Raw genomic sequence first — 22,224 nt, forward strand, 5'->3', positions numbered from 1 at the left:
AGTACAAATGATGCTCAGATGAGACATGTCGAGAGCAGTCCAAAGGTCAATGATCAAAACTTAAACAGAAAAGCATACGGCGGGGAGCTACCTTCAGACAAACTCTTATCCAATTCACAAGAAGAACAGAAAAGCCGAGACCGTGCTCCATCACCACTCCCAGGAGATAAGACGAATGCTTATCACTCCTCGCCCAAGGCTAGCCCCAGGACATCTTCATCGCCGGTTATTCGTAGGAATGTGCCGCAGCACCTGCTAAGTACAACCAATCAGAGCAAAACGTCAGGTCAGGTCGGGCTGAAAGAACCCATAAGACTCCCCAACAAACAGGCTTCTACGAACAGCGCTGGTGTGCAAGAAATTCAGCCAAAGAAACTGGAATCCCTCATGGCAACGTCCTCAAAACCAAACAAAAATACCAACGCACAGCCGCAGCCAGGCTCAAACGTGAGCTTCTATTTATAAAAGCCACTCAAACAATGAAACAAGGTCAAATTCTATGTATGAACTTGAAATGAAACGACCACATGTTTTTGTGCAGTTGCTGGTATCATGTAAGGATTGGATTGTTACCTCTTACAATCTGATTAGCTATCTTAATTTCTGCAGTTGTCTGATTTCCAGTGAAATGAAATCCCAACATGATTTCACTTATATGAGCTGCAAACATATCTCTACATAATAGTAGTATTATTATTTTTTGTTTGTTTAATTATCACCACATTACTGAATGCTCACCATGGTCAGATACTGTATGAATAAGCTGTTATTTTCACAAGCAATATATTTTTGCAAAATTTTGAACTGTTGTAGAGTTATGATGAATTCAACAGACAGATAAAATCATATATCCCCACAATGGCATCAGAGATATATTCTATTCTAATTTTTGTTTTGTTGCAAGAATATTCCCCTAAGTTATAAGAATTCCAGCAATCTTGACTTATATTGGCTTCACGCCCTTTCTTGTATTCTTTACATTTTTCTTTTCATGGGTTATTCCTTTACGTCTTGATGATTTTGGAGAACTGAAATTGCAAGCATTCCATGTATTATATATCAGGTCCTAATATTGAAATCTTATTTCTGTGTATTCTTTGATAATAACCAATATATCCATTGCAGCATAGGCTTTTAAACCAGAAATAAATTTCTCCCCAGGTATTGTTTGTGTGTGCATAATATGTATATCATCAGTACAAAACACTCTTCAACCAGGAATATCATATTCACATCCCGAGATGTTGGATATTTTAGTTCGCCATTGTGTGTATTGTTTTTATTCTTTGCGTGTAAATTATTACCTGTTGTTTAATAACTTCTTGCTCATACTCCCCTTAATGTTTGTTGTTGTTGTTTTAGTCTTAAAGGCGTGTGTCATTCAATTATGAATATTTACGCCTTAATTGTTCTGGTATCGTTAGCCTCAATCAAGATGTTTTATTTTATCTCCTTTAAAGTTATCCCACACAGAATGCCACCTGAGCAATAAAATCAAATAGATAAGAAAATTAATTGAATTATGAGTTCTTTGTCTAGAAGTGGATTTTATTATTGAGATGTACTGGTACATCTCAGATAAGGCCCTTGATGCAATGATGATGATGATGATGATGATGATGATGATGGTGAGGTTAATGATGATAAATCAGTAGTCTGAAAAAAAACGGCAAATAGTGTCTTATGTTTTGATTTATTCATAAATTCTTTAATGTAATTTGTCTATAATGTACAGTACATACATCTTTTGAAAATATAATTCATATAAAATGAATACATACTAGAGTTTAAAACTTTCTTAATTATTTCCATTTATCCAACAATACGCACATACTGCAAGTCATACTCTTTGGTAGTTTTTAGTAATCAATTATTTTGACAAAAAAAGTGTGCCTGCCACTGAAGCTGAGAATGACCTCAATTCTTATAAAATATGAGAAATGTATATTTCATATAAATTTAATACAGTTCCTTTTTTCTTTTCGAGCATCTGATATTGGATTGAACATAGTGAATATTATACAACGCCTACTAAGATTCTTGCAACCTCATTGGTCAATTCTTGATCACATGACATGCGCTAAAAGTACTGTTGAACGGCAACATTCTCCACCCGTGCAATTCAGTTTGAATATTTTGCACCATTGCACACTGACGTCACTAACGATGTACAAAGTATATGGTGAGGTAAGTAACGTCACCGTGCAATGGTGCGATTGGATCAAACGAAATTGCACTCCGCGTCAAACATAATGCTTAGTACGCGCATGGTTTATTGCCTGTTTAATAGCGTGCGCTCACTATCGGCAATTTCATTATAAAAAAAAAAAACGCTGAGATTTAGGCCTAGGAAAAACTGTTCTTTAAAAAAATAACTTGTTTTAAGCCCGTTAATTAACGTCCGAGGTGTTGTATAAAACAAATAGTGAATGGCCTTTATTCGTGCAATGGAACAATATTTTGCATTCGGTGAAAGATGAGACGTTCTATTCAACTCGGCCGCGCCTCGTTGGATAGAGCGTCTCTTATCTTTCACCTCGTGCAAAATCTTTTACCATTGCACTCATGGCCATTCACCATTTGTATACCATCTACAGGTAGGCATGAACATTACGCAAGCCATCCTACTCTGGACTATACGGGACAATGTGAAAAAGTGTAACACTTGTCCTAGTTTTGATATGAAAGATCGCAGAAATCAAGTATAGGTCCTGCTCCGATCAAAGTATAGGAGCAGGACCTATACTACTATTTTGTATCATGCGATTATCTAAGATTATTTACGATCCTGAAAATGCAAAACTATTTCAAATGCCTTTCCTTATAGTTATGATCAGTCTATTGTAGTCATATAGGGACAGGCTAATTCATTTTCAGACTACTACTTGTTAAATACTAAAGAACTGCTGTCATCTGAGGCTACACATAGTGAGGAGGTTATTGGCCTTGTTTACAATATCTGAAAGAAGTTTTCTTTTTCACCAAATACTGGATATTTTTTTTTCTTTTCCATATGACATATTGAATACAGAAACTGCTATTTATTAATATGTCGCTCTATATGATAAAGTATTTTGTAGAAACATATAATTCTGATAAAGAACTATGGCAGCATAAAACCATCATCTTAACTGAATACCTCTTACACAAGTACTGGTGCATATTTCACATTGTACATGAGCGATTCACATCTTTGCACTAAATCAACAATGTACTGGGTGTGAAATAAGCATTGCAGTTGCCTTATGGGCTAAGCATTATGTGATCTTCTTGATGACCTTTTGAGTTCATCTGGTGACCTCCTCACAGCAGAGTACCAGGCCAGCAGGCCAGGCAGTCTTCTCACTCTCAGGTGACCTGCTGATGACCTGCTGATGACCTGGTGATGACCTGATGATGACCTGGTGATGACCTGCTGATGGCCTGCTGATTTCATTTGGAGACCTCCTCACACCAGAGTACCAGGCCAGCAGGCCAGGCTGACTTCTCACTCTCAGGTGACCTGATGATGACCTGCTGATGACCTGCTGATTTCATCTGGAGACCTCCTCACAGCAGAGTACCAGGCCAGCAGGCCAGGCAGACTTCTCACTCTCAGGTGACACATCCTTGGTAGATTCTGGAAGAGAAAATTAAATTCAATTCAAATCACTTATTTAAAATGCATGGAATTAATGATTTAATTTGCTAGAAACAAATAGGGTTCACAGATGTGCATAAATTATAAGTACATTCAGTGCATACTTCTTTCATAATATCAACACATCTTGAAAACCCATGAGCAGAAAGAATGCTTGCCTGGCATAGCAACAAGTAATGTTTGCCACCTGCATTCTGACTTCTGAATAACAATGACCCTGTATTGCAGGTGAATACAACCATTGATAAGAATAGTACATAGGAAGAAATATTCATGGAATTGAATCCTTTGAAAATTGATCTATTCTCCTTGCAACACCTGACTGGTCCTAACACTAACAGATGCACATTTTAGAGAAAGGAAAGACTCACCTCTGAATCTCCTAGTCTTGAACCACAGTGAGTGCTGTATACAGTAATGATGACACAGCTTAGATACAGCTAAGGCAAGTCTGGATTGCCTAGGACCCGAGCCAGTGGCTGCTTCCCAGTCATACTATACAGGTAAGGAATATTAGGGGGTCAGGATTTAGAAAACATCAGAAGATGAATAAGAAATAAAGAGAAGGGCCCGTATTCTGAAGTCGTGTCTAACTCCTGTTTAACTAAACAGTTGTCTAAGTCTTGTCTAAGTCCCGTCTAACTTTAGACACGAAGTCGTGTCTAACTTTTTTGGTATTCTGAAGTCGTGTTTAAATAAAGTTAAACACGAAGTCCTGTCTAAGTCCTGTTTAACTTTAGACAACTGCGAGGGGTTGTTTAAGTCCTTTTTAAGGGCGCGATTCTGCTGCTTTTCAACGTCGACGGTACACTGTACTTGCTGACCCCGAACTTGCGGGGGAGAACGATGGTACGTGCATTCTCCAAAATTTCAAATACGTTTTGCAGGATTTTTTCTCGTGTAGCCTAATTTTTTTTCTCGATAATATTAACTATTCTTATCTACTGGTGACATCTTGGAAATTCCATAATCTATAATAAACTAACCATTCTGTTGGAGAAGTTTCTTTTGTGGTTCTTCCGAGCACTGAAGCACCGATAAGTAGTGTGTTTGTCAATCTCAGTGTACAGTACGTGTACTACGTACGTACGTACACAAAGTACATGCAGTCTAGTCATTACGTCACGATCACATCACCATGGTACCAGCACGCGCACAGCTAGCTGTGCGCGTTAATTTATTTATCCGGTGTGCGCACGCATGCGCATTGGGTCTTTCGTCAGAATTAACGCCTACTGGGCATGCCCAGAAGTCGTGACTAAGAGTTAAACACGACTTGCGCAGAACTTAAACAGTTGTCTAGTTAAACACCACTTAGACAGGACTTAAACAGTTGTTTAGTTAGACGAGACTTAGACACGACTTCAGAATACGAAATTTAGTTAAACAGGTTTTTAGACACGACCTCGCGTCTAAGTCCTGTCTAAGTCGTGTCTAACTAAACAGTTGTTTAACTTTAGACGTGGCTAAGTTAGACACGACTTCAGAATACGGGCCAAGAACTTTATTGTATAAAACAACTGTGCTAGGCACATTCATGGGGCACTAGAGGGCGCTTTGCGCCCGTACGAAAATCTGAATGGCCTTGCTGCGGTGGGTCGGCAATAATCAACCCAAAACTTGGATATGGGAGGGTGGAAGGATATATCTTTTTTATAATGTTATCCGGTCTTACCCTTAACCATCCTATGTTTAATCTATGTAGAAATAACATGCGAGTATGATAAGAGAAACATCGGGACCATTACTGAAGTAACTTTTTAAATATTAGCCTAGAAATGACCACCAAACGGAAAAAATTGACATTTTTTCCCGACAAATCTTCATAAAATCTGAGTTATAAACAAGTCACATCTAGGTACACTAATACAAGTACGATTTTCTGAAAATTCAGGTATGATTTTTTAAGTTTCTTTCAAGTATATTTCTGCGCATTGCAGCGCCAATATTCTTCACTGCTTCAAAATCACCCTTGAATTTTTTTTTTGCAACAAATTTGATACGAGGTCCGCGAGTGTTCCCCGTTCCTTGCGTGTTGAAAGTTTGGTAATACATAGTTTGCATTGACTATTGCATTGAAAACGAAATGTCAAATGAAGAAATAAACAAGCTTTTGTATAGTTATAAGAGTTCTACCGAGGTTTCTTTGTCGATTTAATTTATTATATAGTCTCAATTAGAATTCAGAATTATCTCACTGAAAAGTTAAGAAACCGACGATGTTCTCGATCGTAGTTATTTTCATTTTGCCAGCAGCCGATCTAGCGTTGTTTGGGCAAAAAGCTAGGCCGCTGCCTTCCCACCTCGAACCTTTCCGAGTCCCGCTAAAATGGCGCTCTGCGGAGCTCCGAAGCTGCGTTGGTATCGCTGCAAACTCTCAGCCGGCCAGCTCCCCACGACGGACCATTCGCGGTATGGCGAGAGTGTGTGTGTGAGGTATGATTTTGGATTCGAGAACGCACGTAATGCAACCGTGCGCGTCATTTTCAGCTGTCGAATGTATACGACCAATTTTACATGTACGATTTTTAGTACAGATACTTGGTCAGTTTTCTTCTTATATCTTTGGTTTTACAACATTTAAAAATATAATTTCTTCAAATTTGCTCCTTACTCGGTTCAGACTAATTGTCTGATGTGTTTTCAAGTCAATTTTTTGAATATATTTTTTTGCATGAATTTGCCTAACTGTGCTTAATCGAACAATATCCACACTTTGCAGTCCACTTGCTTTATTCTCTGAAAACAGAGTGGTGCTCTAAAAACAGGATTCTTCATCATGGTTATTGTCGGTCAGAGCAGTGACACGAAAGCCTCGACAATTATAATTGCAGTGAGTTTCCATGATAGAAGGCTTGCATACATTTATCTTGTAGAGCTATCAAGAAATGAGGATTTACTGGTATATACCTTTAAGCATTGCCTGTTCATATTATTGTTGTAATTTTCTTAAAGTCACTGTACATGAATGTACCTCTTCCTTTCGCCCCTTGGCCCACTTGTGATAGACCAGTTCCTTGTTAGGTCCTGAACAGCAGTCCTCCAACATGGTCCATTCCCTTGGGGTTAGACCCAATGCAGCAGAGAGTACATTAGGTTGGTTACTCCATATCAAACATTCTCCTGTACCATCATCTACTGCTAGCCTAAAGGATATAAGAGACAGAAATTAGATAAATTGGTATTGTGGAAGCTGAACTATATTAATGTGAAAGTGATTGATAATCTTTTTTAATATTCTTCTTTCTATGTATTTATAATGTCTGTCTTTCTCTCCTCTTCCCATCTCTCTCTCCTCTCTCTCTCTCTCTCTCTCTCTCTCTCTTTCCATCTTTTTCTCCCTCTCTCATGTCTTCTCTCCTCAACTCTCTCTCTCTCTCTCTTTACTTCTATCCTCTGTCTCTCTCTTTACTTCTATCCTCTGTCTCTCTCCTCTCCCCATCTATCTTTCCTTCAACTCCCCCCCCCCCCTCTCTCTCTCTCTCTCTCTCTCTCTTCCCATCTCTCTCTGTCTCTCTTTCTTCCTCTCTCTGAATTTACTTACAAAGTCGTCATAATGTTAACTATTACAGTGTCCCTATTTCACACAAAAACTTTTGAAGAAATTTAAATGCTTTCTAGCGTTCTTGAATATAATGAATTTTTACTTATTTTATGTCACTTGACACTAATAAGCAGTGTATAAAAATGAGATCAACTTACAAAATTTGAGTGATAATCTTGCCACCCTGTCTTCTTGTGTTGGGACACTTGCAATCATTTCTACCACAATGGTTACATATCCATCTGAAGAAAAAAATTAGTGTCACATGGTCAATATGGTACATTTAGATAGGGTGGTATTCACATTTTTTTCCTGCACTTGCATGCTAAAAACCTTGACAGTACCTATCTCCCACTTTTAGAAGAAAGACTAATTGCAGCACACAACTAATAGTGCTTTCCAAGCTTCTAGTCAATATTTTGTCCTCTACATTAAAACTGTATAATTTTTAGTTTATGATGACACAAAAAAGGAGTTTACCATTATCAGCACATAGTCACTTTCCATAAAACTATCATTGCATTTATGATTAAAATCATTGCTTATCCAACATTCTCTCGATCGACGATAGATCTTGTTTTTTTTCATTTGGTCTGTGGTATAGGGTTTCAGGTTAGGTGTATAGTTGGGGCTAGGGTTAGGTGTAGTGTGTGGGTTGAATTTAGGAATTTGGTTACCGGTATGTAAAAATGAACTGCAGAGCAACTATCATAGGAGCATGTGTCATACAACTAAAGCATCATCCTCATTATAAAACAAACGCACCGACAACATAGTCCGACCATTCTAAGAGCAAAACAGTCCTACCTTAAAACCAGTTTAGTAATGAGAGTGATATGAGCATAGATCCAGTTGAACGTAGTAGAATCCCTGGTTGTATCTTGTATCATATGATACAGGAATGATCTCTGTCTCATTGTAGGTAGGATTCTAGTCTGGTGACTGCTGTGATAAGTATCTGGACTAGTAGCACTGCAAAACAGAAGAAAAATGAATATTGCACAATTTTATCAATAGAGATTAATGAAAAAATATAGTTCTGCCCAAAACGACTGTATCTATTTCCTATTCACTTTAGTTAAACATGAGTTAAGAGAAACCTTAATATTGCCTATAAACATGTTACAAGAAACCAATAAAATCTCATAACCTATCGGTACCTGACGATAAAAGTTTTTCTTTAAATGGGCAATGGGCATGCCCAAATATGGACTATTTGTCTCAGTATGGTTTTAAAATTTCAAATAATTAATCATGTTTTAAATAATTTCTTATAAAAGGAATGCAATAAATATAACTCATGTTTGATAATGACCATGTTTAGTATCTTTTTGAATCACTGCATGTTCATAATTAATCTTTACAAACTCAAAAACTGAACACTTACATTTCTTTGAAGCTTTTGGTGCAGAAACTATCCACTTGGATAGAGGTCAAAGGTCCAATGTCATAGGTCACAGCAATTCCTGGATCTACTTTCTTGAGACAGTTCCTTTAATAAAAATTTTTAAAATACCAAAAAATAATATTAAAAACAGCATATGAAGTGTTTTTTTACCACGCAGTGGCAGTGTTTTAGAAGATAATCCTTTTTTTTATCCAACCATAATGCACGCAATTGGGCAAAACACAGTGATTTTGGCATTAAAAGAGATCTCTAATTAGTCCATACCTGATAGATAGAGTAGTCCCAGGCAGTAGTCCAAGCGTATCATCATGTATGTGAGTTGGTACAGACACACTGACAGTGGTCTGGGCAGTGATGTCATCTGTCTCTAGCTGAATGGATGATCTCTGCCCAGTGGCCTCCTCTTTGCTGGTATGAGCCTCTGTAAGGTGGATGCATGAATACATGGTATATTATGTGGTTCATTCACTTGAGGATTCAGATCCCTTGGGTTAGAGTTAAATTTATGTGCAGTCTTGGGTCCAGGATTGAAGCTAGGAATTGTTTTTATGTTACATTTGCCAGAGCATTTTTTGTATTATCAAAATTCCTATATATATGTGTTTAACCATTATCTTGACTTTTTGTCTTAGACACAAATGGCTAGAAGTTACTTAATTACCTTCCATGGATGACTCTGTGACTGTTTTTCTTGTGATCATACCAGATATAGATGATAAGATATGATGATGTCTACAAGAAGAAGAAAACAAATGGAAAGGTGTCTCTTATTGTCTATTCCGACTCAAAATTCTAAACTCTTAATGCATTAAATGCTGTGGTGAAGAAAACAATACCTTGAAGTATTAAGGGAGACAACATTCCATCTACTGTGAAGCTTTTACTTTTAAAGTGCACACCCTAATACAACCAAAGGACAGTCATGCATCTTTATGATCTTCTATAACATTTGGTCTATAATACACAATAGGAAGCAAAACAAGCACTATACTGGAAACATAAATATTTCACATGGCATATTCTTTTTCTTTAATGAAAAGATAAGATATTTACCTTTGCTTTCCCTTGTTTGGCTGACCTGATTCAGATGATGAAGTTCTGTTCATTGCCTGAAGTAAGTTCTGAGGTGCAGAATCCTGGACGATGAAAAGAAGATAGATCCGATGGCTTTAAATTACAATGGTCAAGTTCCATATAACCAAGCTTCTTGCAAGAACTTTATTCAAGCTGTACTCTTTGGTAAATACTCGTTGAAGGTGACCTCAGTTTCTACCACTCTCAATCATTTAAACCCTTTTCTTTTCCATACTGTCACAAGTATATTCATTCCATATCATTCTATACTCTTAACGCTCAATATAGACTTGTATATCCTGAAATTTTAATTTTAAACTGGGGTGTATAAAACAACAAAACCCTTGTCGATCAACAGACACCTTCTAATTTAACCCCATCAAGCACCTATCTGGAGCCATGAATTTCTAGATATCTAGAAGCATAAAATCTCAAGGCCAGATCTTGTATTCTGCACTGGAGCGGTGGCATGTAGTAATCCACAAGAAAAACTTTGATACACACCTCTTGAATTAAAATCAAATACTGTAAAAATTCAAACTATTGATTGCTACAACATAAGTAGATATTAGGTACTGGTTTATATAATATTGAATCACACCTTTCTCCAATTCATTGTAAATCCTAGCTCACCTGTAATGCCTGTAGCTGTGAAAAGGCTGTTATAATGTAGATAGGCTGTGTCATTCTTTTCTTGGATAACTTCATTACTGATGGCACAACATGAGTCTATCAAAAAACAAGATAGATAATTATACTTATTATAGATAATTCTACATATAGCAAACATTACGCAAGCATAAATGTAAGTCTCCATATCCAACCATTACAGACTCTTACCTCCATGTCTTCATTCTTGCAATCCATTCTGTACATCTGTCCTTCTCTCAGAAAGTTATACCACCTGACAGCATCACCATGGAAACACAGCAGAGCTGCTCTACCATCATCTATCCTCTCCTGCTTCTTCCCAACCCTCCCATCCACATCCATCTCTCCATCTCTATCCCCTTCTCCTGGTCTTGGGACCGCATCTTTCTTAGCCCTCTTAGGATGGTTAGAGTCCAGGATGAGGATGTCACTGTAGAAAGAGGGTGTGGCTGACCCCGCCCTGCTCTCATCTCTCTGCTCCCGGTGGAGAAACTGTCTTCTACTTCTTAGCAGGAATTTTTCGGAGATGATAGATTCTAAAGGTGATCCTTCTGCATAAAAACATAGTGATTAAAACTAAATTGAAGTTATCATGAAGTACTGCTCACTAATCCTATCTATTTAGATTCTACAAGGAAAAGCTTTCCAAAACCTCACTTACTGTTGTTTAACCTAGATAGACTATTATTTGGGATACTGTTCAAGAGAGGGAGTTTTTAAGGGGTCAGTCATTCAATATTCGTCATTTCCCACAAAACTTTTGATACCATTAAATATATCAAAGATCATTGGGTACAAAATTAAAATTTGAAAGATTGCCATCAACATTTCTTTTCCTTTTTTTCTCCATAGTACCACATATACCTGACTTTGATGACCTCCTTTTCCTCCTTCTAGGTCTGATGCACCCTGGTGATGCTGCCCTCTCTGTTCCGCGATTAAGACATACAGCCTTTCTTGGACTGAACATCACATAAACATTGACCTTTGACCTTGAACTGTCCTTGACCCCTCCTTCAATATCCATCTCAGATTCACTCCTATCTTCATTCCTGTTGTGAGAGTTTGAGGAAGTTCTGCTCTCCCGAATCACTACAAAGTCATCGATTCTGAGCAGATGATTGAGGCAAGGCTGGGGGAAGCAACTGCTGGTTGAAGATCTTGGTTCCTTATCAGTTTTTTCTGTTTTGTCTCCCCTGTTAGATTCATTGCAAGATTTGGTGCGTTCTTTTAGAGGCAAGATTTTGGCAAGAGTACATGGAATGGATCCGGTAGAATCTGAGAGAAATAGTCTTCCATCTGTTCCTTTACAACATAGTTTAGCAACTAGAGCCTGAAAGATAACCAAAAACATTTCGAAATCTACATTCTCTCTTAAGACATTCAGTGTATGTAATGTTTATCAAAAAGTTGCTTTATGTGACTTCGCTAGCAAACAAAAATCTAATAATAATTCAAGCATATCCTAAAACAAGAATATTTCATAAAACCTGATTTTTTTTTTAACAATACAGATGACTTTCAACAAACATGGTTCTTAATTCTTGTTGACACACAGCCTCTAAATAAAGACCATGCCGACAGGTTTCAGCCAGGAAACTAATGAGTTTATATTTAGGGCATGGACTGGTTTTTTATTTTTTATAAGTGCACTATTAAACAAGTATATTAATACAGTACTATTAATTGACATCTATGTCTAATGGCTGGACAGGATTCGAAGCCAGGACCCATATAGAAGAAAACCAAATTATCACAAACTATATATGCCTAACAATTGAGCAATTATCATTTCCCTTTCTTAAAGTGAATAAAAGCTATGTCCCTATTGCTAATCATTATGTTCTAGCAATTCAACCATATGCCATCTCATATCTGTTCTTACCATGTGTGTTGGCATATCACATGATCTCAGCACACTACACGTCCAGCCTGACTGGTTCAGTGATGTGATATGACTGCTCCCATCAGTAGGGGGAGACTCAAAGCAGTCTGCTAGTTCTATTGCTTTGGGGAAGGTACATGGCACAGTCTGAGAAAAAGAGTGAAATACAATAATAAAAGCAAGTAATATCAACCATCCCTACCCCTTGCATTAAATATACCTGGACATAAAGCATCACCAATAGTGTCATGTATCATGTATAGTATAAATAGCTGTGAAATTTTTGCTACCGTTACAAAGTTAATCACTGTATTAAGGACCCCTCACATCCTCTTAACCAAGTAGTGATTTTTAACGAGTCTGGTAGGGCACGTCAGATACGTGTAAGAACAGAAAGATTTCGTAGAACATTCGTACCCTATGCAATACGTCTGTTCAACACCACCCAACGACGCTGAACAAGATAACAATTGATTTTAAATTTAAATTTAAATGAATCAGCCATTTTTTTTTTTTTTTTTTTTTCCCCTTTCTTTTTAGCATGGGATCATCGACGGGCGCATGCCGGGTTGTTGAACGCGTTACCAAGTAAACAATGGTTGGCATTGTAGCCACCTGGCATGCGCCCGCCGAATTTTCCATGCATTTCAACACGTGGCTTTTTTTTATTTCAGTAATTTTTTTTTTTTTTGTATTTGGTTTTAAACGAATCAGCCCTTTATTTCTAGCTCGGGATCTCGACGGGCGTGTGCCGGGTTGTTGAACATGATATCCATATTAACATTGGATGTCATGGTAGTCACCTGGCATGCGCCCGCCGACTTTTCCATGCTTTTCAATATGTATAATTATATTCTTGTGATTTTTCGTACCCATTGATGGTGATTTATTATCTCTTGTTATAACTCTTGTATTTTGGTCTTAATGAATCAACCTCTTGTTCTAAGCTCGGGATCCTCGACGGGCGCGTGCCAGGTTGCTGAACATGTTTTCCAAGTTAACAACAATGGTTGGCATGGTGGCCACCTGACATGCGCCCACCGCTATTTCCATGCCTGCATTCAATACACAACACGTACTAGCTAGTGCCCATTGAATATGTGGTGATTTCTGATTTAGTAGTTCTTGTAACAGGTCTTGAATGAATCCGCCCTTTATTGTTTAGCTTTTTAGCTCGGGATTCTCGATGGGCGCGTGCAGGGTTGCTGAACTTGTCTCCTAGCTAACAACAATGGTTGGCATGGTGGCCAACTTGCATGCGCCCACCGACTTTACCGACTTTATCTTGCATTTCAACTTGTACTTAGGAGTTGGTTTTTTTTTTTTCGGTTTTTTGTGTGTTATTTTCCTCTGAGCAGCAGCAGTGCAGCTGCCCTCCCACTACACCTTAATATACCATGTACTTTCTCCCTCTTTCCTTTCTTTTCTAACTTTCGCTTACCTTCCTCTAATTCACCTCCTTCTCTCCTTCTCTCTCCTTTTCTTTCTGTTACTCTCCTTTCTTTCCCCCTTCTTTCTTTTCACTTTCTCTATCTCTTTCTCTATCTCTTCCTTATGTCTTCTTCCATTTATCCTTATGTTTTATGTAATTCGTATTCTATGTATACATGTTATTCATTTCATACTTGTGTATTCTGTATGCATTTGAATATTTTGGTATGATTGTACTTATATTGTAAATTTGTTATAAGTTATGTAATGTTTATGCAAATGTTTGATTATGTATATGTACCACCTGGAAGGCAAGTTTCTTCATTCTTCGGAAGAAGACAATAAAATTCTATACTATACTATACTATACTGTATTGATACATGTACATAAATTGAATATCAAGTATTCCTCACACACAGGATTTTTAAAGAAAGCTGTCCTTCTGATTCTATTGTTCTTACTACAAGTTTGTATCATTGTTCTTCCCATTTGCAGCTCTCCTGAAAAACAATCCTCCGTTTCTGCCCTTTCTCCAGAAACTTTGTTGTAATGCCTCAATGTAACAGAATAAACCAAAGCCAGTTTTATAGAGCTTCATTTTTTCATATACATTAGAGCTGGTCGAAAATTGCATTTCATTTGGAATATATGGGATGACATCTAAAAATAATGAACAAACAAACCTTTGGAATATCATTCATGGGCTGAGAGAAGAAGCAAGCTGTATCATGAGATAAGAAGTCCTCATACGGATTTCTTTTCCTCTCTTTGATAATTGGCAGGTCGTTTGAGGTCATCTTGGTGGTCAGTAGCTGGACTAAAACTGGAAGCATCTCCTTCAATCTGTTCAAAAGAATGATTTTTTTTTTATTGGATACATTTTCAAGGACTAGCAATTATTTTAAGGTTTAAGATTTAGTGAAAACTTATTACTTGGTAAATCTCAAAGACCACAATGATAATTTTATTTCTTTGAAATCCATAAACCCTTCCAATAGAAGTACAATGGAAACTGTCATCTTGCTTCAACTACCGTACTTCATTTTTCTCACAAAAATGAAGAGACTTTTCTGACTGGATATCTACAGTTTATTTAACTATTAGGGAAATTGCTCACTTTGTATTTCATCACATCAGATCTTCTATGCTATAAATATCTATATAATAATAATAGTGGCTACTTGTATAGCGTACAGGTCCACAATTGCCACAAAGTACCAAATAATCGAAGAGCCTTTCCTATATCTCTCAAAGTATTATCAGAGTGCAAATGAAGATTACTGCAGATAAGTGCAATTTCAAATGGAAATTTAATTATTATATTGTACACATTAAGTATGTGTAAATGTAAACATGTCATAAGATTACACAGCTCTATAACAGGCTACTTACTTCAAAATATCAGGGACCAGTTTCTGAAGCAATGTTGGGATTGCCTGGTGCTGTAACCATACCAGAACAGTCAGACTTGGAAACAACTTTCCACACAGCGGTAACAGAACCCGCTGAACATTGCTACTTTTCTCCTGAAAGATAAAATATGATTTCATGGAGATCAAATGGAATAAATCACTATTGTGGTTTTCATGTTTCATACCAACTTTACCGACTATTCAATGTTTGCTAAACTTCATGTGTAGGTCCATTCTTGAATCGAAATTGTTGACAAATATATTTCCCATTAAACAATGGAATGTATTGTAATGCAGTAGGTCTACATTATTTGGCAAAGTGCACATAATTGAAAATGAAATATCAGTGACATTACAAGTATTACCTGTACCGGTATGCTAAATATTATACAGTACAGTCTTAAATACTTTTGATTTTAACACACAAGACACATTTTTGACAAAATAGTAAATTTTGACTATTCTCAAAACAATCTGGAGGAATAACAATAACAATACATTATATTAAACATATCAATCAGTTTGCGTTGTATTTGCCATATACAGTGAAACCTGTCTATAAAGACCACACAAGGAAGACATGAAAAGTGGTCTTTATGGGCAGGTGGTCTTTCTATATAGGTGGTCGCTAAAGCAGATTTGACTGTACCTTGGTTGGTTGTTGTTGCTTTAATTTCCCCTCTATCTTGACTGATGATCTCATGCAACAAACGATATTCTCACAATCCCTGATCAGCTCACTCTCTCTGTCTGATGCATGGATCCTATGAGCATTGTGAATCGTGACCTCTGACCCTAAAGGAATGCTGGGAAGGTGTGACTTCCCATCATACTGGTAGGTCAGATAAAGCCTGCAGAGAAAGTTCATAAACACCCATTAGATTCAAGCAGTTTTCATATATTCAAGGTCTATCATAGGTGAGGTCCTAAACAGAATGGATATTAGATAAAGTTTTGATATCATAATATTTCCGAGTAAATGTACCAAAAAATGATACGGTGAAACTGAATTTAAAAACAAAAAAAAGTCAAAGAAATGCATAAAGATCTGAATAAAAGTGTGTGCAGAACATATCTATAATTTATGAAATAGAACAAAAATAAGCACTCTTCAATGTACATGTAATCAAACTGCAATAATAAATAAGTTGATTTGAAATACCTATATAGAAAACATTATTGAAATAGAAAAGAAAAAAAATGAAATGTAGCGGAATTATCATAAAAACAATAAAACTTGAGGATTTGGGGCACTTTTGGCGGTAAGAATTCTGTCAATCTATAAGTTATTTTGAGATAAACTGTTTTATATAAGAAAGAATATTTATGTACCTACCTGTTGTTGGAACTGAGCTCATAAATCCCAAGTGTCTGGTCAATGCACTTGGTAATTATTCCCTAATATAAAAAAAAATGAAATGTACATTTGCTATCTGATTAAGATGTTGGAGTATAAATCAAAGTACAGTGATTAATATTGTAAAAGTCAAAGGATTATATTATCAACATCATTTTGATAAGGTAAACACATTCTTCAAAACATAAAGCAATAAAGTTACATAATATGAGCAAAGATAAAAACAGTGCATATTAACTATACACTGATATCATGATCCATATTTTAATTCATATGTTATCAGGAATACAATGAAACCTTATAGTGTTATTATAAGTATGCCTCCATATATTGTACTATAAGATTCACACAACTTTCATATACAAGTTAAATGCTGGCATTTTATCACTTTATATTTTCTCTCAATCATTATATGCTATATCACGCAAAGTGCACAAAATAATATTTCCTTAGGAGACATCATCTACCTTTCAGATAAAATGCAATTGAAAGTGACCCTCTCTGGACTTACCTGGCATGTAGGAATGTTTGTTTCCATGGTGATGTCATCTTTATTGCAAGCAGTTATTTTTGAGAAAGCAGACAGGAGCAAGATCTTTCTGGGTCTGTCAGTTCCCTATGATGACAATGAGAAAATTTGCAAAGTGATTTTGGTAAATGAATTAAGAAAATATTTTGCAACCCTTTATTCATTCACATCATATTATGGATGCCTTTTCTACAGACAAAACCTTCCAACAGGTAACAATGTTTAAAACTTTTCTTCTATTGCACCATGTTCCGCACAGGAAATATGTTACACTCTTTTCACATCCCCCTTTTTATGATGTATTTAATGTTAAGGTTACAGTAATTTTCTACAACATCTAACTTTTGTTATACAGAGGCTCGAAACAGAACTCGAAACTGTAAATTTATATCTACAGCTATGTATATGAATAATATAAGCTGTTGACATACATACTTGTACTTTATAAATATTTGATGGTACAAGAATTATAATTGCACATTACCTTTCTTAGTTGTTCAGGTTCATATATAACATTTGCTATCTAACTAAGATGTTGACTTATAAAAACATTACACAATGAGTACCTTGGTTATAGTAGTTGGAGTCACATTATTAAGGTCATAGAATGATCCAACATGAATACCACCGTAGAATGAAGTAGCTTCATCTCCCTGTAAAGGGGATAAACAACATGATTTCATATTTAGTAAATATCAAGAAATAATCACATTCTGTATGACTGGTAGTGAATCAGCTGATTATTATTGCTAAACAACACTTATGCTATTAGGCACCACAGATTTATTCGACTGGCATTTGGAATGCCGCCAGAATGCCCCCCTCAGAATTGTTCTGTTAATCCCCATTCCAGCCGTGAACTAGAATGCGGTACTTAACGCCTCGCAACTTCTGGAATGGTGTTGGAATGGGTAGCATTCTGTGAAAACTCTGGAATGCTCTTTGAATGTGCCATCCAAACAAAGGCGAGATCGGCAGCGCGACTATTTTCTTAATATCGAGTGCCGGAATGGTTTACAGAATGTACTTTGAGAATTAATAGAAATCAAGAGATATTTAATTGTTTTCACTTTTCTCTCTCTCTCTCTACCACCAGTCTCCACCATCGCTGACCAACAACCAATCCACATTGCTATGTACCAAGCGACCTAGAAGACGACAAGCCCGAGGACCAAACTTTCCGTCTCCAGTAGACCCAGCCCCCTCGCCCTGACCAGTACCAGCCGCGCATAGGGGATGCCAATCTATGTTGAACTCGAAGACTGGAAGGTTCTCATCGGCATTGAAAACACAAATAACATCATCAATAGGGAGGTTTTCGAGAGGGCATGCAGTGGACCACAGGATCTAGTCATTTGACTAATGGACAAGGTGATCTGACCAGAGGACCTAGCCATTTCAACGGGGGGAACGTCTACAGCACCGCGGAGTGGAAGATAATAATAATAAGATGAGGACAACTAACGGATAAAACCTGCCTTCCGAGCCCTGGCAGTGAACAACAAGTGCAGGAAGACGGCGCATAGTTAGCAGTAGGACATAGTAGGTAATGTTTTAAAAATGATACTTATTCATGTTCTAACATTATGATGGCAAAAATTTGAAAAAATATATTTCATCAAAATGGGAGAGAGTGACGCCGATATCCCTACATAGGCGCCGATACCATAAACCAACCCCTATTGTATTTTAGGGAAAATAAAAATGACACTTATTCTTATTCCAACATTATACAGCAGAAATTTGTAAATATGAAAAATGTATTTTATATAAATGTAATATGTTATATAATGTAAAATGCTAGTATTGAAACCCGTTCGTAGCGTCAAAATTCCTTTTTCCGGTTAAGAAATATAGCGACCGCAACTTTTTTTCATAAAAAGTGGAAATGTAACGCCAAGATAGATTTTTCTTCTTCAAGTAGGACAACGTCTTTTCACTGTTTTCAACTTCGGAAGATGAGACGTTGAGAGAAAAATGTTAACCAAACGCTGTTATATCTTGTTTAAAAAGACAAATAAAAATAGCTATTACTCCTTCTAAAAATGCGCTGCGCTGTCGGACCTTAGGACTGCATGGTCACGTTCACAGAAATTTGAAACCACATCAATTGCACATATCTAAGTAATCGCCTGCAGTCTCAGGCTTGTTTTTTTAATCGCCGCATTCTGAAACAATTCCAGAATGCCCCCCATGCCATGTCATTTTGGGTGCATTCTGGAATGCCCCTTTGTTCTCTAGACAAAAGGCGCCGATCACATTGATATTTTAAGAATGCTTGTAGAATGGAGGCATTCCAGAACCATTCTAGAAAGCTTAATGAGGGCATCCTGGCGGCATTCAGAATGCCAGTTGAATGATTCTGTAGCGCTTAAATGTTAAAAAAAAAAAGTTTTTTATTAAAACCTTGTAACAAGATATTAGGGACTTTTAGATTGAGTGGACGAGAACACGACGAACGCCGACTGATCATGCGTGTCAACGTACTTAACTGCCCATGTTGACTACAATTAGAAATCTTTTAGATTGCACTCGACGGTAAACATGCATGCAGGAAGTAACACTATGAACATCACGGACAAAGAAAGAGGACAAAATATACAGTTCCTCATTCTACCCTCAACAAAAGAACACCCCTTCATTGCTATTATGTAAAAATGTGTGAAACAGGTGAATATGCATGTGACACCTGTTCTACACATTTTTACATAATAGCAGGGAAGGGATGTTCCTTTGTCTACCTGAGGAACTGTATATTTTATGCGCATGGGGCATACTAGTACCTTGAGCATGTAAAGGCGCTATATAAATATAAATATGTATGTATGTACATGTATTTTACACAGAGTTAGAAGCTCTAACAGACAATATACAGAAAGGGCTTTTTCTTTGTTTTGACACTACTTCATGGTTTGATATTAGGATTACAGCAGGGCTTAAATTAATCCAAGGCCACCAAGGCCATGGCCTTGGATGCCCCTTTGATTGGCCTCAATGCCCCTCTCATTGGCCTTGGAGATTTTTTGTGCCCTTTCCAATTCTTCCTATTTGTGCTGTAATATAGGAATGTGCACTACAGAAAAGTGGCCTTGCCCTAAAAATATCGAAATTTAAGGCCTGTTACAGTATGTAATGATCAAAATACACTGATAATAGCTTCCAAACATTCACTCCTGACCCTCTAAATGCAAATTTTAACTGAGATCTCATTCATACTGAACTCTCAAATTTGTATCTGGAACCCCAGAAAAAAGGTTTCAACCATGTGAACATACTAAACAATAAAACAGCATGTTCACATGGCTCCAATCTAACACATGGACCTGTATTCTAAAGATCCCTTTCATACTCACCCTAGCAAGGATAAATTGTTTAGATCCTGGGCTTGATCCTGTCTGGATCTCTGTCAGAAAAAGAGCATTGCCATGGATCCTGCAAAACATTACCAAACAATGTGAAATTTGAGGGGTCAGTGACATGACACAAAGACGTAACTCCATTTTGGCCATTTTGAGAAAAAGTGGTTTATGTGTCCCTGAGCACTTGAGCCTTAAGGAGTTAAGTCTATGTTTCACTAGTCATTGACTTGAATGGGGTGTTGGGTGGAGTTAAGTCTTTGAGTTTCCTGGAAGGCCCAGATTTTTCTGAACATTTTGATATCAAGTACTCATTTTGGAAAAATATGGAGTTACATTTCTGTGTCACTGATCACTCAAATTCCTATCTTTAAAAAAAATGAGGTGTAATTTTGAGGTGTCATGGTATATATAGTGGCTCATTCAATTGACTTTCAGTACAAGGGTTGAGGGCTTGATTCCGGCCAAGCACTTATGTCCTTTGACAAGACGTTAAACCACATTTGTCACTTTCCACCAAAGTTTAAATTAGGTATCTGGCAATGCATACAAGGGTAATAATAGTTGCAAGGCTTGTAGGAAGAGCAGTACTGATACTGACGGTGCAACTATGGATATATAAAATTCAATCACTTATAGCAAAGAGTAATTCGGGGTTTCCACAAACTCAAACTTTGTTGTTATATTGTTCACAATAGTGCTAATAAGCCGTTGAAATACTACACGAACAGACATTTCTTGCAAAATAATACTGTATGATTCTTTTTTGGGGGTAAAATCAACAATGATAACTGCTCTCTTTTATATCTTAAATATATTTAAAAAATTCACAATGAAATAAATGCCTTTTTATTATAACATTGTCCTAGAGGAGTAAATGATGCAAATCGCATTTAAAGTATAACAATAACTAAAATCATTGTTGATTTAATCTGAAAAGTTCCTTACCTAAGCAGAGGACTTTTAGCAATCACACAAACCCCTCTCACATCCATTTGGACCAAGGTATCGTACTCTACTGCTAGAGGCACAGCAGGAATGTTTGAAATTAAAAATGGAAGATAAACGTCAAGCAATGGGGCTGGAGCCGGAGATCAAATCATCATTTCCATCATACCTGTAGATAAATGAAAAAACATGAGCAGTTAGCATACATTATGAGAAACCTGGTTCAAATGCATATTTGGAAACATACATAGGTTATCCATATAATTCATAGGATATCATCACAGTCAGAGAAGTGAGAAGAAGGTAACACATTTTGTAAAACAATTTCTTTTGATCAATATCTTGTTCCACTCATTCACTCAGAAGTTATCAAGTAATGTCATGCTATAGCAGTACACTGTGTATCCGAGTGGCCTAGATTCTAAGGGTTGATAAGCTCACTCAACTGCTCAATGTACGCAGCAGGTTTGACTGGGACGATACATCCCACCACTCGGCAGTGGACCAGGCCAGCGATGCACAGCTGAGTGACAGGCCCACAGCCCAGGCAGAGTTTCCAAACTAGGAACTAGTATTACGACTTGACGACCTCAACTGATTAAACTAAAGAACCAGACTAGGCGTAAATAGTCGAATTTGACTGTACGCCAAAAATACAACCAACAACACAGTCACACATATGAATGGACTTTTCACAGTCATCATAGTGATTATTCATACCCCCTCCTCCTCCCCATGTACCTAACAAGTAAAGGAATACGTGGGACTACACAATGTCAATGACGAACATCTTTCTTACTCACGTCTTGATTTCCTTTACGAACTGCCCATCTTCTTATATCGGAGTGAGAGTATCAATTAAATGATCACGTCTTGATCCTCTAGAACGTTGATCAATATGTTATAGTATCTTGATATCTAAAACTAGGGCCACTCTTTTCAAATCACCGCGGTGCAGTCGACACACCGGAAGTGGATTAACGCCAAA

General features: G+C 37.1%; 1 protein-coding gene across 3 annotated transcripts; it reads right to left on the minus strand.

Annotated features, from left to right (window-relative positions):
* Window positions 1–1,674: 1,674 nt before the first annotated feature.
* On the minus strand, window positions 1,675–22,216 carry LOC105440617 (CST complex subunit CTC1-like). Of its 3 annotated transcripts, XM_030977387.1 has the most exons (23): window positions 22,040–22,216; window positions 21,237–21,405; window positions 20,286–20,364; window positions 17,499–17,585; window positions 16,915–17,019; window positions 16,383–16,444; window positions 15,696–15,897; window positions 15,027–15,160; window positions 14,318–14,477; window positions 12,203–12,349; window positions 11,182–11,650; window positions 10,507–10,868; window positions 10,300–10,395; window positions 9,646–9,728; window positions 9,254–9,324; window positions 8,857–9,013; window positions 8,572–8,676; window positions 7,992–8,156; window positions 7,343–7,426; window positions 6,615–6,786; window positions 4,012–4,135; window positions 3,514–3,619; window positions 1,675–3,379 (listed from the first exon to the last, which is right to left on the minus strand). In XM_030977387.1, the coding sequence occupies exons 2-22, from the start codon at window positions 21,281–21,283 to the stop codon at window positions 3,534–3,536; spliced, it is 2,997 nt and encodes a 998-aa protein (XP_030833247.1). In that variant the 5' UTR covers window positions 21,284–21,405; window positions 22,040–22,216; the 3' UTR covers window positions 1,675–3,379; window positions 3,514–3,533. The 3 variants fall into 3 exon arrangements, with proteins under 3 accessions (XP_030833247.1, XP_030833248.1, XP_030833249.1); XM_030977388.1 differs by lacking the exon at window positions 1,675–3,379 and having other exon boundaries at window positions 3,386–3,619; window positions 9,646–9,713; XM_030977389.1 differs by lacking the exons at window positions 1,675–3,379; window positions 10,300–10,395 and having other exon boundaries at window positions 3,386–3,619.
* Window positions 22,217–22,224: the final 8 nt, after the last annotated feature.

This window comes from Strongylocentrotus purpuratus, unplaced genomic scaffold (genome assembly GCF_000002235.5).
Source record: "Strongylocentrotus purpuratus isolate Spur 01 unplaced genomic scaffold, Spur_5.0 spur5_scaffold_9, whole genome shotgun sequence".
NCBI classification, from domain to species: Eukaryota; Metazoa; Echinodermata; class Echinoidea; order Camarodonta; family Strongylocentrotidae; genus Strongylocentrotus; species Strongylocentrotus purpuratus.

Coding starts and splice junctions, on each gene's coding strand:
- LOC105440617 (XM_030977387.1), bottom strand. CDS start 21,283: ATGGATGTGAGAGGGGTTTGTGTGATTGCTAAAAGTCCTCTGCTTAG. Junction 7,427..7,991: donor ATTACTAAACTGGTTTTAAG/GTAGGACTGTTT, acceptor TTTTTTCTTCAG/ATGGATATGTAACCATTGTG. Junction 6,787..7,342: donor AAGATTATCACTCAAATTTT/GTAAGTTGATCT, acceptor TATATCCTTTAG/GCTAGCAGTAGATGATGGTA.